General features: G+C 41.4%; 1 protein-coding gene across 2 annotated transcripts in view; it reads right to left on the bottom strand.

Moving 5' to 3' along the window:
* Positions 1-210: 210 nt before the first annotated feature.
* LOC131304550 (DNA-directed RNA polymerase 2, chloroplastic/mitochondrial-like) overlaps positions 211-19264 on the bottom strand; it is a 33063-nt gene continuing 14009 nt past the window's right edge. Inside the window, exons 13-19 of one of the 2 annotated variants that reach the window (XM_058331810.1) lie at positions 5807-5959; positions 5470-5544; positions 2496-2585; positions 2339-2386; positions 1791-1905; positions 1592-1695; positions 211-1059 (exon numbers count right to left, since the gene is read on the bottom strand). In XM_058331810.1, coding sequence (XP_058187793.1) covers positions 949-1059; positions 1592-1695; positions 1791-1905; positions 2339-2386; positions 2496-2585; positions 5470-5544; positions 5807-5959 — 696 coding nt within the window. In that variant the 3' untranslated portion in view covers positions 211-948. Of the gene's footprint in view, positions 1060-1591; positions 1696-1790; positions 1906-2338; positions 2387-2495; positions 2586-5469; positions 5545-5806; positions 5960-19264 lie in introns of those variants that run through there. The other variant, XM_058331811.1, reaches the window with a different exon arrangement.

Raw genomic sequence — 19264 nt, 5'->3', positions numbered from 1 at the left:
AAACTGAAACGAACACTCCCAATGGTCTCTGCTTCCATGCACATACAGATAATTGATTCGTGCTTTTACCTTCTCTACTGAAGTGAATCACCATTGTATTCTCATTGAGAGTTCCAGCAGATGACTTTTTCATTCAAAATGGTGATAATTGGAGCTCCACTAAATAACTTAAGTTGACTAAAAGTTGAATAGATGGCCAAACTTGTGCAAAGAAAACGGACTGAGAAGATTTCCACAAACTCCTTTTACACATGTTAAAAGAGAAAAACAATGAGGGAGATTTTGAAAAATTGCACCGTACATGTTGGGGGACAAGTAGATTGTGATCGTCAAAATAAACAAAGAGAAAAAACAAAATGAACGAGGCTGACTGATAACAGGAGAAGATTTATCAACACTCTTACTGGCGATAACTGCATTTCTTGGACTATTAAATTCATTTACAGATTTCTGTACAACATATACAAGATGGGAGCTGGAACAACTCATAATAACAGCAGTATAGATCCAGCAGCAACTGCTGCAACTATGCAATCCCTCATGGAACGGAAAATTGCAACATTTCATGCATGTTATGTCATCGCCTGAATCAGAATTTCTTCTCTCAACTCACTCTACTGTACTGCGGGTTGGTACCTGAATGACTTCATCAAGTCGAAAGCTTTGTGTCCTTGACAATTTCAAGGCGTGATTTGCAGATGAAGATTGAACGTCGATCTCTCTCTTGATCAATGAATCCACTTTAGAAAAGCTTAGATGCCATATCTCTCAACGCTGGAGGACATTCTCACAAGAAAGTGTGAGAAGTGCCTCAAGTCTCTCACAGATTATATTCAGAGAATGTCCTCTTTCCTTGCGATGCCTATCAATGTAGCAAAGCAAAACAGACATGGTGAATCTGTACAGTGCCACTGTATCACTGGATAACAAGAGTAGCTTATGGTCAGATCAGTTGAAGAAGTACGGCGACTCTATAACGTCTCTCATATCGAAGTCTCCCCGTTCGGGCAATGGGGGAAAAGATAATGTAGGAAAAGACGTTTGAAAGCTCTCCAACAACTGTTCAGAAAGGCACAAAAGTTCAGTTCAACTTTGGTCAGTGTATAAGAATAAATTCAAAATTTAAATATCCATAAAGTAGCAAAACATGCAATATAAATAGGGTTTACTGATTGCTTTGGAGTCTGAGATACAAGATAGAACCATCAATTATACTGATACACTAGAGAAAAGAAAGAAAGACAACTAAGAAACCAAGAGACCCAAAAGGAGGAAATGCCAAGAGTGAAGTTAACATTATGCACTTTTCCACTGAAAGTCTGAAAAGATGATCTACTCTTTCCCATGTGGAAAAAAAGAAGCCCCGATGGAATATTTTGACTAAGAGAGAATTTAAGACACACCAATATGTTCGAGGACCCGTTGACAAGACCTAAATATGTAGAGATTTCAGCTTAGAACAGGTTTTGTTAGACCTCGAGGTGAAGAGCGAAGGCTTAAGACCTCACCAATTACTGGTATTCAACTAGAATGCCTCCTACAAAAATCTAAATGATGGATTTCAAAACTGAAGATGGTCAGTGTACCATACATTCTCCAGTATGGGAGTTTCATATAGTTCCACAAATTTTTCCCGTAGTATTCTGTTCATTTCTTCCACATCACAAGCATGCGTCCAATATGAATCATGAACCCCTGCGACATATAAACAATTAGGAACTTTACACAGAGAGAGAGAGAGAGAGAGAGAGAGAGAGAGTCAGTTAAGAAAGGGGAAGCATTAAAAGAACCTGCAAAGTTCAAGCCTGCTTTTTTGCAAGCAACCACAGTCATCATCATATGTGAACCATCAAGGGAATGAACGAAATTTGGTGGAAAAGCTGTCCTCTGCCGCTTGACCATGATCTGTAACAGTATTTTGGGTAATTGACAATTTGCACACTGAAATCTTGTGAAAATAGGAAAAATTGGGAGCGGAGGTTGAGCTAGCCTAAATATCACTTCTCAGTGGCAAAATCGCCGGGAAACTCAAGTTGGCCTAATGGGTACTTGAAAGTTGAGACCAGGTTAAATAGAAATTCCCTTAATATCATCCAACATGTTGCACCACTGTCCCAAATTGCCTCACATACTCACATGGTTGGTGCAGAAAGTTATAAATAGGATAGACGGTTGTAACTACCATAACTCAACTATGCTTATCAGCTGTCTTATCCTAACAAGTAAAAATTGTTACCTTTCATGCAATTTATTTATATCAATTAACCTAGGTAGGAAATTGCACTGAAATATAAATTAGATAGCACAAAGTGGAAAACAAGATAGGGAGAATTATTGCCTTCTCTGTTTCCCGTTGTAATGTCAAAGTCTGAAGTGAAGTCTTAACCTGCACACAAAACACAAAACTAAACTTGAAAATGTCTTTCGGTTGTCACCCATGCGATACGGAATAGTGATAAGCTAACAGTAAGGGGTCATCAAAATTCAACACTCGCCAGATGCCTTCCTCGTTTACGGTAAGGCTGCACAACAGGAAGTCCAAGGGGAGTCGTCCATTCCACTGGCTGATTCTCAGAGGCAATAATCTATTCACAAGAGGCAAATTGAATCCATGAAGTCAGGTGAAATTTTGGTAAAACAAACACGGGAGGGATAGGAATTCAATGCTTCTTTGTAAATTACATGAATGCTGGAATAAGTGGAAGTTACCTATTCTTTGTAAATTACATGAAGTCAGGTGAAATGATTCACTTGTCTGACTCAAATCTCAGAAGAAGGCAAATTTACTTATTCATTGATTATTTGTGGTCGGGATGCATCTAAATGCAATGTCCTAACATCCAAATAAAAGAATACGCACTTGTAGTATATGACCCATTAAAATTCTATAACAGTCATGATTATCATGTACTACAAGGAAGCAAAATTTAAAAGAAATAGCGCACGGCAGATTGCCCTATTACCATAGTAGTTAAAAACCTCCGATTCATGATATGTATCTTACGATATGTATAGTCTCCTTCGGAGAATGATACGTATCCCACACTGTATTCTTTTTGTATAGAAATCCTATGATACAACCTCGTATCCTAGGATTTGTACACGTATCCTAATTTGGTAGGTATCGTCTGACTAATTGGGAAAAAGTCGGACCTTATTTCAAAAAGCAGAACCCCATCTAAGCCACTTGATCTAATTATGACATCTTCCAAACCATTTGATAGAAATTCAATCTCAATGTAGGACTTGTATAGAAGAAAGAACCAAACTTCGATTGTGTTTTGTCTGACTTTTCTTTCCCTAACAATGGGAACAAAAAGCCTTAAGCCCCATTTGAGAGACTTGAAATTTTGCATCCTAAATTCTTTGTTTTAAATGTAAGCATAGTTTGTTGGTGTTATTAGGTGTATCTATTTTTTAATTGTGTATATATATATATATATATATATATATATGTATATATATATATGTATATATATATATATAAAAATTATGATTAACATTGTTGAAGCATAAACTAAATTTAGTATTTTGGCACAAGAAAGTTAAAGTCCAAACAAGTCCAATTGACAAAGCTCCAATTGATATAAGATATTATTGAAGAAAATATAAATATCTAGTTTTTAGAAACTCTAAAATATCTAGCTCTAGAAGCTCTAGAATATCCTTGTGAAATATCTAGATTTTTTGTGAGAATTAGTCACATGTGTAATTCTAGAATTACCTCAAAGTTTATCTTGTATGAAAATATCTTCGTACTAGAGCCTTCCATGGAGTAGTATAAATAGGGATGGGTTCTAGCCATTTTGTACCCAGCCAAAAAAAAGTTTGAGTTCAAGTGTAATACAAATACTCTCCTTCCCCACTCGTCTTTAGTTTCTTCCTCTTCCAAAAATCTTGTCCAACTAAACAATAAAAACTCCTACTCTTCCATCAAAAATAGATAAAAAAAAAAAAAAAAAAAAAAAAATAAAAAAAAAAAAAAACAAAAAAAAAAAAACACTTATTGGGGTGGGTAACCACTGCCTATTACTAGAGTAGAATTATACAAAGAATCTTGTAGCCACCACAAAAGATAGTGTAGATGTCCCCTTGTTGCAGAGCACTAGAAGAAACTATGTTTACTACTAAATCAGTCTCGGTCTCTTAGCCTCATGATTCACACGATTATCTCCCAACTCTACAAGTGCAAGAACCGAACAAACTCTTCCGAATAATCTTGAATTGAATGCATATAGCATTTAGCACTAGGGGAAAAAAAATGATATGCACCTTACCAAAACTTCGTCAAACACTCGATGGAACAAGTATTGCACACATTTGCTTGCTAATCTAGTTTTGTCTACACCAATACCACCCATATGACTGCATATATACACACTCATTTATGCCCAACACGACCGAGTCACAGACTTTAAAACTTAGCCTCAAGCATGGGGGAGATAATCTGAGATGAAGACCGCCATCCGTCAAATATCAAGTGCTATCGGTATAATGATACTATCACAAAATATGATCATATTCGTAACAAGTCCATATCTAGTAAGTGGTTATGGAACTTATAAGTTTCACTTTTCAGAGAAAACCTTAGAATCTATCTGTCACCAATAGAATTGACGGTCAACTGCCAAAAGACCACGATATATGCCATCAATGATCAAACACAAATGTGATGTTCCATCTTCTGGACAAGGCAATACTTATGAAGCACTGAATCACCCCTTAATCTCAGAGGCATCAGAAAAACATCATGTCAATTGTGCGCAAACAAAGTTAAGGTAGTGTTCACTTGATACATTCGGCAACATACAAAATACAGATGAACTGGGTAGCTTTTGACTGGTTAATGGAGCCAATTAAAGACACTGTTTAGGTGCTAACTTTCAAACTGAATGCGTAAATAAATTGAACAGAAAAATTAACTTTCAGTGTGGTGTTGTTAACTTCTGAAATGAATTCATACATGAATTGGAAAACAAAGCCATCCACGTTAATAAAAAGAACAAGTTGAAAAGCAAAACATAATTTCAACACAGCACTTGAGATCGCATAATCAAACAAGACTCCAAAGCACTGACACGACAAATTAAATCAGAGAAAATATATTCTGCAGAGGAACAAAAGTTTGGACATTGGTGCTCTAGTAAGGAGATTATTTGTTCCATCCATCAGACAACAGAGGAATTAGTCTGTCACAACCACAAGGCAAAGAAGCATTTCAGTGGTTATGACATTAAATTTTCATGAAGCCCAATATGACCATTTACATTATCATGGCAGCAAGGCAAGTCAAAATGATTAAACCAAATAAAAGTGAGCTCAATAATCTGAACATAGGATAGATAGATTCATTAAATTGATTGCTCTTTCATGAATTGTAATCTCTCCTTGACACGAAAAAACGAAAGCAAAGTAAAAAGAGAAAAACAAAAGGAGGAAATTACAGTGCTTAGAAAGGATGGAACACACCTTTGCACAGTCACCAAGCCAGCTCATGATACCACGAGCAGCTTGAAACATCTCTCCCAATGCAGTCAACGTGATCTGCTCAACCAGCAAGAAATAATACTCTTACAATGAAATTGTAAAATAGAATGGATGAATGAACATGCATATGATATCAGTCTTTTTTAGTGCCTTCTCAACAAATGGACACTTGGAAAAGAAAAAACTCCAATGCTAATCATGGATGCACATATCAAATTTGTTATCTGACCATGCAATGGTTTAGAGTCTAGTGTCATATGGTTGAAAGTAGAGTCTAATTTAGTTGTTATCAGAAATATGTGCATGGTACTGCCCTTACTTTTGCAGCATAACAAGCCGCACCAAAGAGCTCTGTATCATCCTCGATGGCATTGCGTTCCTTCAACCTTCTCTTGATCTGATCACGAGCACCAATGTAAGTGACACCATACACCGATGTCATCACCGTCTGCTTCACTAATTTCCTGTCCACCTAGATTAATTCCAGTTATCAGTCCAACAGTGAGAAATAAGTAACTAAAACATGGCAATGAGCATCCAAAAAAAAAAAACTCTTTATATTTCCTGTATGAAGCATGGACGAAAAAACAATAATCTGCCATTAAAACATCATGGTGAGTAAATGACATGTCTTCTATGCAAGGCAGGCGGAGTCAGGATTGCTCCCACAGAAGCGTGATGCGGCATCTACTTGTTTTATGTGGTCGGAAGAAAGGGGTATCTGGAGGTTCCACTTTAGAAGTCAAAAGAATTAATGTTGGCTCATTGTTATATGGGTGTAAAGAGTCCTTCCTTATTTCCATGGGTACATGGGTGTAGTTGTGTGGCAGAATTTACATGTTCCTGTTCATATTTTAGATTAGTAAGTGTGCATAGGTGTTAGATTATTATGGGTTTATTTGTAATTAGGTTATTAGCTGTTCTATTATGTAACTAGTTCATTCCCTAGGACCATAGTATAATTAGTCTAACGTGTTGTATAAATACTTACGTTGTATTCAATTTATGAAGTGAAGTATAACCCTAAATTTCTACGTCTCTTAATTTCACATGGTATCAGAGCGGTAGAACTGAGACCTACCTGTCGTTTTTCCCTTCCGATCAATCGAGACTCAGCAACTTCCGTCCACCGTCGAGTTTTTCCGGACCCAGTCGATGAACCCAGTCGCCTTGCCCTCGTTGACCGCTCTCTGACGCCGACGAGCCTTGTCAGCACCTCCGTGGTCTATTCCGCCGCCGTACAACATCACTCCAGTCAAGCCCGACGATTTCCGACGCCGTACGACCCTTTTCGACCTTATACGCACCAGATCTGCCTGTTTCGACGCCGTCTCTGCATCTCCAAACCATTTTTGACGACACCTGAAGTTCGCCAGACTACCTACGACCTCCGACAGGCTTGACCCAGTTCCGTTCCGACCTCGCCTACACTCGCCGGACCTCCGACGGACTGTTTCAGTGGTAGAACTCTTTGATTTGGAACAGTGGTAGTGGCAGGACTTTTTAATCTACGTATTCGGCACTGTTTGGCACTGTTCAGCACTGGCAGGAGCTTTCACAGGTGTTTTTTTGGATATTTATCTGGCACTTGGTATTGTTTTAAGGTGTTTTAAAGGTGGCACTTGGATCTGAATATTTTATTTTAAGGTTTTTTTCTGCAATTAGTATTGTTTTGGGGTGTTTATTGCTAAGTTGACTGAGTATTGTGGATTCGGATTTGTGGTTCTACTGTTAAAATGTCATCAGAGGATAAAAACAAAGCTTCCGTTAATACAAAGGATGAGTTGAGTCGCGTAGGGACTCTGGATATTTGTCATATTAAATTGGATGGTACCAATTATTTGATTTGGTCTCGCACTTTCACTTTAGCTATTGAGGCCAAAGGGATGTCAGAGTTCATTGAAGGATTGAGGGCTCTGTTACTCCACCTATTGAAGCTGTTGAACTAAAGAAGTTCAAATCTCAAAAATCGTTGGTTATGACCTGGTTGTTTAACTCCATGAGAGCTGATATTCGTCATACTTTCTTGCTCCTTGATACTCCATATCAAATTTGGACTACTGCAGCCCAAACCTATTCGCAACAAGGTAATGATGCACAGTGTTTTGAGTTGAGAAAAAGACTTCGTACATTGGAACAAAATCATTGCCCCATCTCTGTATACTTTGTTGACTTGAGTGAAGCATGGCAGGAATTTGATTATTATCAGGGGTTTCAGGCTGTTTGTGCGGTGGATGCTGCTAATTGGTTAAAAATGATACAGAAAAAGCGTATTTATGATTTTCTTGCTGGCCTTGATGTAGAATATGATCCAATTAGAGTGCAGGTGTTGGGTCGTGTTCCGTTTCCGTCTTTAGGTGAGGCCTATGCTATTGTTCAACAGGAGGAAAGTAGGAGGAGTGCTATGGTGCATACTCCTACTTCTGATCGTTCTGCTTTGGTTGCCATTCCTCAGGATCAGTTTGGTTCTAATGCTGGGCTTGTTCCACAAAGTGGTAAGTCACAGCCTGGTGCTAGCAGTGGGCCAATTGATCGTGAGTCACTCCGGTGTGATCATTGCCACAACACTGGCCATACCAAGGATTTCTGTTGGAAGTTACATGGCCGTCCCTTTCGCGGGCGAGGGGGTGGACGCGGTGGTTGCGGTCGTGGTTTCATGCATTCTCAAGCCCAAGCTCATGTTTCAAAGTCCACAGCTGCCACCTTGCCTGATTCTAGGTTCAATACTGGAGATCAGGCACCTTCTGATCATGTTAGTGGATTTTCTCAGGGGGAGATGCAAGCTCTCAGGCGCCTCATGGCTCGGGCTGATTCTCCATCTACTATAGCTCCCACCTCCACAACAGGTTCCACGTCATCCTATTTTGCCCATACAGGTATTCCGGCTAGTGCATTTACTGCCTCTTCTGCTATTCCTTGGATTATAGATTCTGGTGCCTCAGATCATATGACAGGTTGTTCTTCTGTATTTGATTCTTACTCTATTTGCTCTGGTAAGGATAAGGTCAGAATAACAGATGGATCATTCTCTGCTATTCCAGGGAAAGGTTCCGTTCGCTATTCTCCCTCTATTTCCCTCTCTTCAGTTCTCCATGTCCCAAACTTTGCCACTAACCTTCTGTCCGTTAGTAGTCTTACTCGTTCTGCAAATTGTTCAGTGACCTTTTTTCCTACCCATTGTGTTTTTCAGGAACTGGACACGGGCAAAGTGATTGGCAATGGTAAAGCACATGGTGGCATTTATTTTTTGGGGTCTGCACCTCGTCCACCCCTGTCATGTGGTCTTGCTCTACAAGCAGATACGAGTTCAGCTCTCTCTATGTTACATCAGTGGCACCGTCGATTGAGTCATCCCTCTTTTGAGATTTTAGAAAAACTTTTTCCTACTTTAATTAAGCATTGTTCTAGGAGTCAGTTTTTTTGTGAAGCCTGTGAGCTTGGAAAACATAAACGTTCTTTTTATGCACCTATTAATAAACAGAGTGACTTCCCTTTTATGGTTATTTATTCTGATGTCTGGGGTCCTTCTCCTGTTCCCTCTCTTGGTTTTCGGTGGTTTGTCACTTTTATTGACTGTTATTCTCGTGTGACTTGGGTGTATTTACTTAAGTCAAAAAGTGAAGTATTTTCTTGTTTTAACTCTTTTCATGCAATAGTGCGCACTCAATTTGACACGAATATCAAAATTCTCCGTAGTGACAATGGCACCGAGTATATTGATAGGAATTTCAGGGCTTTTCTGGATGACAATGGTATTCTTTTTCAGACGACTTGTGTTGACACTCCACAACAAAATGGAGTTGCTGAACGCAAAAATCGTCATCTTGCTAAAGTTGCTCGCTCTCTTTTGTTCACCATGAATGTTCCCAAATATTTATGGGGAGAAGCGATTTTGACTGCAACTTACCTTATTAACCGTATGCCCTTCAGTGTTCTCAACTTCAAAACTCCCATTGAGTGTCTTCTTGGTAGCTTTCGTATCATGACTCTTCCTCCGAGAGTCTTTGGTTGTGTATTGTTAGAATAGTTAGTCTTTGTCCCACATCGGATAGTTGGAGTTATGTAATAAGTCACTAAGTAATATAAATAAAAGCTCTCTCTTGTGTTAGGGTTAATTAACACCCTAAACACTTCTTTCTCATTCTCTAAACAACATGGTATCAAAGTGGAATCTTAACCTTAATCCACCACAACCCTAGCCTAAACCCTAGCCTCTGTACATAATCCCTAATCATAGCCTAACCCTAACCCTTGTTCACCGGTTAAAAAATAAAAAATAAAAACCCTAACCCTTGTTCACCGATACTGTTCACCGCGGGGTACTGTTCATCTCTGTTACTGTTCATCGCGGTACTGTTCATCGCGGTACTGTTCATCGCGGTACTGTTCACTGCTGTTACTATTCATCAACACTGTTCATCACTGATTTTCAACTCTGATAATGGTTTTCTAACTTCGGTAAGCCTTTGGTTTATGGGTGGTTGTTTTGGACCCGTTGTAGTAATCACTTGGTATATGTTGGTGATGTTACGGATCTGTCGTGTTTGGTACTTGGTTGCTGATGCTGTTGGTTGAGTACGGGTTCTTGATTAGTTAATTTTTGTTGATTCTTATTGGTTGTTGCCTCTTCATTGTTCGGTAAAATGTCTGAGCAAAAGTCTGATTCTGTTTCTAGTTCTACTAATGGCGTGGCTCGTTCTTCTCGATTTCGGGAGAGGTTGTCTATTACCTCTACACTTTTGAATGGCAAAAATTATACTGTTTGGGCCAAGGCTGTTGAAGTTTATTATTTGGGTGAGACACTATATCATATTTTGACTGATGACCCTCCCGCAGCCACTGCTGCCACATATGGGGCATGGGTGTCTGAGGATGCCCGGATTCGATCTGAGTTATGGAATAGTATGGAAGACCATATTTCTAGCACATTGGTCTTCTTACCTACAGCCAAACAAGTATGGACACAGGCTCAGGAAATGTATTCTGGTGTTAACAATCTCCGTCGCACATATGATCTTCATCAGTCATTCTTTTCTATCTCACAGGATGATTTATCCTTGGAGGCTTATTATTCCAAGTTTCGTGGTATTTGTGAGGAGCTCAATATCTGTGAGCCTATTTCTGCTGATGTTCAGGTTATGAAGCGCCAACGTGAGCGTATGCAAGTGAGTATCATCGACTACTTATGGTCCTGTTAGTAATCAGCTTTTGGGGTCTCGAGATTTACCTTCCCTCAGTGAGGTTTTTAGTCGACTTCGTCAGTCTTCTGTATCTGTGCCTGTGCCACCTCTTGATCGTTCAGCATTAGCTTCCACTGTATTTGGTGGTTCTCGTGGCCGTGATCCTGGGTTCAGTGGTCGTGGTCGTGATTCTGGAGATAGTGGTCGTGGTTTTGGTCGTGGTTTTGTTGGTCGTGACTCTAGTTTTGGTACTCGTGGAGGTCGCATGTCCGGGGGAGGTGGCCGTGGTCGCGGCCGCGATTCCCGATTTTGTACTCATTGTCGGGGAACCAATCATACGGTGGAGTTCTGTTATGATCTTCACGGTTTCCCTCAGGCTCATCAGGTTGTTATCTCTCAGGATGCTGGACAGCTTACTCATTTTTCTGCCGCCAATGTGGTGACTATCTCTACGGAGGAGTACCTGCGCCTTATGTCATTTCAGTCTCCAGCTGCGGGTTCTTTCTCTACTGCTACGCTTGCTCAGAAAGGTCCATCCACTGCTTGTGTTGCATCTTCCTCCACTCCTACTCCTTAGGTTATCGATTCTGGTGCTTCTAATCATATGACTGGTACTTCTACTCTGTTTTCTCACCGTCAGTCTGTTGGTAAACCATCTCATGTTACCTTAGCAGATGGTTCTACCACAGAACTTACTGGTTTGGGTTTTGTTCCTGTCACTTCATCTCTTACTTTGGACTCTGTGTTACATGTTCCTAGTTTTCCTTTTAATCTTATGTCTGTTAGTAAACTTACAAAGTCCTTAAACTGCTCCATCACATTTCTTCCTCATGGTTGCGTGTTTCAGGATCTAAAGACGGGGAGGAAGATTGGTGGGGGTACTGAACGTGGAGGTCTATATTACTTTGCCAATGACATCTATCCTGCGTCTGCTGCCCTTCGGTCATCAGTATCACCATATCAACAACATTGTCGTCTGGGTCATCATTCTCTTTCAAATTTGAAACGTCTAGTTCCATCATGTAGCAATATTAAGGATTTGCAATGTGAGGTCTGTGAGTTTAGTAAACACCGTCGAGTGTCTTTTTATCCTAGGATTGAGCGTCGTGTGTCGCGTCCTTTTCAGTTAGTACATTCGGATATTTGGGGTCCTATTCATGTTCCCACTATCACTGGTTTTCAGTATTATGTTATTTTTGTAGACGATTTTTCTCGTGTTACATTTCTTTATCTTATGAAAACGAGATCAGAATTGTCTTCTGTTTTTAAGTCATTTTATACTGAAATAAAGACTCAGTTTGATACTTGCATCCGTATACTTTGTTCAGATAATGCACGTGAATATTTTCATAATGCTCTCTCGCTTTTTTGATGATCATGGGATACTTCACTAGTCTTCTTGCGCTTGAACTCCACAACAAAATGGGGTTGCTGAACGTAAGATCCGACACATATCTGAAATTATGCGTGCCATGTTAATACAGATGCAAGTCCCTAAATCTTATTGGAGTGATGCTGTTCTTACAGCCTGTTACTTGATTAACCGTATGCCCTCCACTGTTCTTGGTGGTCAGATACCCCACAAAGTTTTATTTCCTAGTCGTCCTCTCCACTCATTACCCCCTCGGGTATTCGGGTGCACATGTTATGTTCATGCGCTTGATCCTGACCGCGACAAACTTGACCCCCGGTCGATCCGGTGTGTCTTTCTTGGTTATTCGCGCACTCAAAAAGGATATAAGTGTTACTCAAATTCTCTTCGTCGTCATTTTGTATGTGCTGATGTCACCTTTAATGAGTCATTGCCATTCTTCTCAGGTACACCTGAGTCCGAGTATGTTATTCCTGTCAATGTTCCTCTTATTCCTGTGCCACCCATGCAGGTATATGTTCGTCGACGACATGTGTTAACAGCCCCACCGGTGCCTACCACTGCGCCTCCTCCGTCCCAAGATCCGGTTCCACCACCACCACCACCATCACCTCCTATCGCTCTTCGCAAAGGTATTCGGTCTTGCACTTCTTATCCTATTGCTCGGTTTGTTTCCTATGCTCATCTGTCTCCATCCCTTCGTGCTTTTACTACTTCTGTTTCGTCCATTTCTGTTCCTCACATTGTTCAGGAGGCCTTATCTGTTTCTGAGTGGCGGACAGCAATGGAGGCTGAGATGTCTGCTCTTCATGACAATGGCACTTGGGACCTGGTTCCTCTTCCGCTCGGAAAGTCTCCCGTTGGATGTCGCTGGGTCTTTACAGTCAAGTATAATCCAGATGGCACAGTCGAACGGTACAAGGCCCGTCTTGTGGCCAAAGGTTATACCCAGACGTATGGCGTTGATTATGCGGAGACCTTTTCTTCCGGTGGCCAAAATTTCCTCTGTTCGGGTTCTTATTTCTATGGCCGCTAATCTTGGTTGGCCCTTATTTCAGTTGGATGTCAAGAATGCGTTTCTACTGATAGAAAACAGAGAAACAGAGACGGAAAATACTGATATTATTTCTGAATGAATTACAATGAGGTGAGTACATCTTTAAATAGAGTAAAGCTATGCCTAAGAAAGGAAGATTACAAGATTTGATTACGATATGATTACCCTATGATTACGATATGATTACCCTATGATTACGCTATGATATGATTACGATATGATTACCCTATGATTATGCTATGATTTGATTACGATACATGTCCTAAAATAGCATATTACAAGAAGATACAGAATATATATTCTAGATACAGAATATATATTCACACCCCCCCTCAAACTCAAGGTGCGAGGGCAGAGAGCATCGAGAGTTTGTCAAAGAGAAAGCGGAAACGAGCAGCGGTATGGGTCTTCGTGAAGAAATCAGCCAGCTGCAATGTGGAAGAGACGAAGGGTAAAGCAATGGTGCCAGACTGAAGATGCTGACGTATGAAATGACAATCAATCTCAATGTGCTTCGTGCACTCATGGAAGACCGAGTTGTGGGCAAGCTGAATAGCACTCTTATTGTCGCAGTAAAGAGGCGTAGGAGTAGTAACAGAGACCCCCATATCGGAAATAAGCCAGCGAAGCCAGACGATTTCAGAGGTAGCATGGGCCATGGCACGATATTCAGCTTCCGCGGTGGAGCGAGCAACAACAGATTGCTTTTTGCTTTTCCAAGAGATAAGAGAATCGCCTAGAAAAACACAGAGGCCAGAGGTAGATTTGCGGTCATTGACATCACCTGCCCAGTCAGCATCAGCATAAGCATGGAGGGTTAAGCTTGATGTAGAAGAAATCAGAAGGCACTGATGAAGGGTACCACGAAGATAACGGAGAATACGTAAGAGGACAGCCCAATGCGTAGTCCGGGGGGCAGAGACAAACTGACTAACAATGTGAACTGCATAAGAAATATCTGGCCGAGTAACAGTAAGATAAACTAAGCAGCCCACCAATTCGCGATATTCCGTAGGATCCTCAAGGGGGACACCATCAGAGGCAGAGAACTTGGCATGGAGTTCAAGGGGAGTATCAACAGTCTTCGTATCCGTGAGACGAGCACGGTGAAGAATATCAGTAACATACTTGGACTGTCCCAAAAGATACCCCTGAGGAGAGGAAGCAACTTCAATACCAAGGAAATAACGTAGCGGGCCCAAGTCTTTCATTTCGAACTCACGGAAGAGATGACTTTTGACTTCAGCAATAGCAGTAGAATCAGAACCAGTGATGATCATGTCATCAACATAAAGTAAGAGAAGTACCAGGCCATGAGAGGTGCGACGGAGAAATAGAGCAGAGTCATGCATGCTGGGCGTGAAGCCAATCTGAAGAACAACATCCTGGAAGCGTGAATACCAAGCGCGAGGGGACTGTTTCAAGCCATAGAGAGCACGACGCAAGCGACAAACCATACCGGAAGGATGAGAGAAGCCAGGAGGAGGCCGCATATAAACCTCTTCAGAGAGATTGCCATTGAGAAAAGCATTCTTTACATCCAACTGAGAAAGAGGCCACTGGTGCACTGCGGCCACTGAGATCAAGGTGCGAACAGTGGTCATTTTGGCAACGGGGGCAAAAGTTTCCTCATAATCAATCCCATACTCCTGAGAAAACCCTTTAGCAACTAAGCGGGCTTTATACCGTTCTAAAGAACCATCAGAATGAGTCTTAACCTTGTAGACCCATTTGCAACCGATTAGATTCTTACCATCCGGAAGTGAAACCAACTCCCAAGTTTGATTGTGAACAAGAGCAGTAAGTTCAGCTTGCATGGCATCCATCCAATTGGGATCATTGCAAGCTTCTTTATAGGACCTAGGCTCAAAATAAGTGTGAATGCGGGAAAGGAATGATTGATAAGAGGATGAGAAACAAGTATTAGTAAAGCCATATTTTACCGGTGGTTGACGATTGTCGCGGACGGGATACCGGCGGGCAGGCGGATCAGGATCCGCAGAGGCAGATTGGGGAGCAGCTGTAGAAGTTGGACGACGGGTGTAGACCTGGGTGATCGGAGCACGACGAGGTGATGCTGAGGGGGCTGTAGAAATATCAGATACCTGAAGAGTGGAGGTGTACTCTTCGGGAGGCACATCCAGATCCATAGGAAATGGGTCAATATGGATCAAGTCTTCTTTGGCTACTGGAGCAGTGCGAGGTGGAAGAGTAAAATAGGGAAGACGCTCTAAGAAGACAACGTGCCTTGAAACATAAAGCTTTTTGGTCACAGGATCATAACACCGATACCCTTTTTGATTAATGCCATACCCTAAAAAAACACCTAAGACACAGCGGGTGCTGAGCTTAGTGCGGTCTTTCTTGGGGAGGAGAACAAAACAGGTAGAACCAAACACTCGAAGAAGAGAGTAATTAGGAACCTGACCATAAAGCCGCTCATAAGGAGAGCTACCAGAAAGAAGAGGGGTGGGCATCCGATTCAGGAGATAGGCTGCAGTGAGAACAGCTTCTCCCCAGTAACAGGACGGGACGGAGGAAGATAGGAGTAGAGACCGAGCAGTATTAAGAAGGTGACGATGTTTTCTTTCAGCTCTACCATTTTGGGCAGGAGTGTCAGTGCAAGACGATTGGTGGATAGTCCCAAGCGAATCTAGGAATTTATGAAACTCTGAAAGTGAATATTCCCCACCCAAGTCAGACCGAAGAATTTTAACCGATGTAGAAAATTGATTTTGAACCATGGCATGGAAATTCTTATAAATCGTAAAGAACTCAGATTTGTGTGTCATTAAGTAAACCCAAGTATACCGACTAAAATCATCCACAAAAGAGACATAATAGACAAAACCACCTTTAGTAGCAACCGGAGAAGGGCCCCATAAATCAGTGTGAACAAGCTGAAAAGGCGAAGTAGAAATAGAGGTACTTTTATTAAAAGGTAAAGCTGACATTTTTGCAAACTTACAACCACTGCATTCTGAAATATTACTGACTGAAATATGACCCAAATGACCTGACTTAACTAAAAGTTTTAGACGTTCACTAGACAGATGTCCTAATCTAGAATGCCAAAGATAAAATGGAGATGATTTATGATCTAAACAAAAAGATGACGCAGCAGTGGAAGAAGGTTTTATTGGGAGATGCAAGTGCTCCAAAAGATAGAGATCACCAACTCTACGGCCTGCCCCAATCTGCTTCTTGGAATCCCGATCCTGCACAACACAACCAGAGGAAGAGAAAACAACATCAAAACCAGAGTCGGATAATTGGCTGATTGAAAGTAGGCTCAAAGACAACTGAGGAACATAAAAGACATTAGGAATAGATAGTGAAGGTGCAGTAGAAGATAGAATGGAGCCAATAGAAGCAACATGCATGGGAGAACCATTGGCTGTGGCAATACTAATAGGAAAAGCAGATGGCACACAATTACTAAGAAGAGACATATCAGGAGTTATATGATGAGAAGAGCCAGAATCAAAGATCCAAGTGGTGGGTTGGATACCTGAGGTGGGAGAACCACGCAAACCTGAGTGAGTGGTAGTCATGGCAGAAGCTTGGGGGGAACCCCCTCGAATGGCTTCCATGGAAGCCTGAAACTGTTGAAATTGCTAATAATCAAACTCTGGAGGTGCACTACTGGAGGCCGGTGCTGCCAAGGCTGCAGGAGGGCGAGAATGCTGTTGTGGTGCCCGAGACTGATGCGGGGCATGAGGACCAGTTGACTGAGTAACATTTCGTCCCTTTGGCTTGGGACGGTTAGGGCATTGATGCTTCCAATGACCCTTCTGATGGCAATAGTTACACTCATCTTCAGGAATTTGAGGCCTTGGCTTGGCCGCAAATTGGACAGGATGAGATGCTGGAGTGGGCGAGTGATGTGTCGGATATTGGCCAGATGGAGCAAATGGAGCAGCAAAGACAGACTGTGAGGGAGGTGCAAGATTAGCCACTTTGAACCGCGTTTCCTCAGCGATAAGCTCATGAACAGCACCATCTACTGAGGGCAATGGAGACCGATGCAAGATAGCCCCACGAAGAGGCTCAAACTGAGGCCGAAGGGCCATGAGAAACTGAACAAGTCGTAGTTCCTCACGAAATCTGACATAACTATCAAGTAGCTGCAAATCTGAAGGTTCCATGAGAGCTAACTGATCCCAATAAGTAGTCATTTCGTTATAAAATTCTTGAATCGATTTATTGTTTTGGGTGGTGTTTCGGATGGACATTTCAAGCTCATATCGTTTAGCAAAATTTGATTCAAGATACAGAGCTTGTAGATAATCCCAAACTTTCTTTGCTGTGTTATATTTCGAAAAATTCATGCCAATACTTGGTTCTACGGAGTTGTGAAACCAAGTCAAAATCTGTGCATTCCCTGTGTTCCATTTTCCCAAGGCAGTGGCATACCCTGGGTCTTTTGGATCAGAAGGAGGTAGCGTAGAACCGTCTACATATCCCCACATTTCTTTACCAACAACAAAATTTTTCATCACATGAGCCCAATAGGAGTAGTTGTTACCGGTCAAACGAACACTAATAGCCTGATTTTTATCGCCAGACATGATGCTAACAGAGAAACGCAGTCAAAAAAGAAAACAGAATACCAGAGTACCAATCTGCCTTAGACTGGTTCGTCGGAGTTGTAACAGACGTTGCCGGAGCTACTGCAGTGCCTGTAAGTGCTGCTGGAGGTTGTCGGAGTGTGGGTAGGTCACCGGCAGTTGGAGAGGGATGGGTGTCGGCTGCTGTGGGTATTTCTTGTGATTTGAGTTGCTGAAAAACAGAGAGATAGGGAACGATAGTAGCTGACAGAGGGAAAGAGATTTGAGGATAGAAGACTGATTGGAAAACAGGTTAGGGTTTCGGAATCGGCTCTGATACCATGATAGAAAACAGAGAAACAGAGACGGAAAATACTGATATTATTTCTGAATGAATTACAATGAGGTGAGTACATCTTTAAATAGAGTAAAGCTATGCCTAAGAAAGGAAGATTACAAGATTTGATTACGATATGATTACCCTATGATTACGATATGATTACCCTATGATTACGCTATGATATGATTACGATATGATTACCCTATGATTATGCTATGATTTGATTACGATACATGTCCTAAAATAGCATATTACAAGAAGATACAGAATATATATTCTAGATACAGTATATATATTCACATCTACATGGTGATTTGCTCGAGGAGGTATATATGGAGCAACCTCCTGGATTCGTTGCTCAGGGGGAGCATTCTCAGGTGTGTCGCCTTCGTAAAGCTCTTTATGGTCTTAAGCAGTCACCTCGAGCTTGGTTTGGCAGATTTAGTGATGCTGTGTTGCAGTTTGGTATGCGTCGCTCTCATTCTGATCATTCTGTCTTTTCTATTCAGTCCGATCGGGGAAAAGTAGTGTTGATTGTGTATGTGGATGATATCATTATTACTGGGGATGATCAGAAAGGTATTGATGAGCTGAAACACTTTCTACAACGTCAGTTTCACACCAAAGATTTGGGTAAGCTGCGATATTTCTTGGGTATTGAGGTAGCAAGATCCAAGGAGGGGATTAGTCTATCCCAGAGAAAGTATACGCTGGATATTCTAGAGGAGACTGGTTTATTGGGAGCAAAACCCGTGGAGACTCCTATGGATCCAAACGTCAAACTGTGTGTCGATCAGGGGGAGATATTTCCTCATCCAGACCGTTATCGTCGCTTGGTAGGCAAATTGAATTATCTCACCAATACACGGCCTGATATCTCATTTGCTGTCAGTATGATAAGTCAGTTCATGTCAGCCCCTCGTCTTCCCCATTGGGAAGCTTGTCTTCGTGTTGTGAAGTACCTCAAGCCTAATCCTGGACGTGGTCTATTCTATCGTTCAAATGGTCATTTGCGTGTTGAGGCCTTTACCGATGCTAATTGGGCAGGATCACCGTCTGATAGACGGTCAACAACTGGATACTGTACTTTTGTTGGTGGAAATCTAGTTACCTGGAAGAACAAGAAACAAACTGTTGTTGCTCGATCCAGTGCTGAAGCAGAATATCGTGCCATGGCTCATACTACATGCGAGGTTGTATGGTTGAAAGCTTTGCTCGAGGAGTTGGGGTTTAGCGTACAATTACCTATTCCTATGTATTGTGATAATCAAGCAGCAA

Source organism: Rhododendron vialii, chromosome 10a (genome assembly GCF_030253575.1).
Source record: "Rhododendron vialii isolate Sample 1 chromosome 10a, ASM3025357v1".
Taxonomy (NCBI): Eukaryota; Viridiplantae; Streptophyta; class Magnoliopsida; order Ericales; family Ericaceae; genus Rhododendron; species Rhododendron vialii.
Note: the sequence above shows the minus strand (reverse complement) of the source record. Positions and strands in the feature narration are given on the sequence as shown.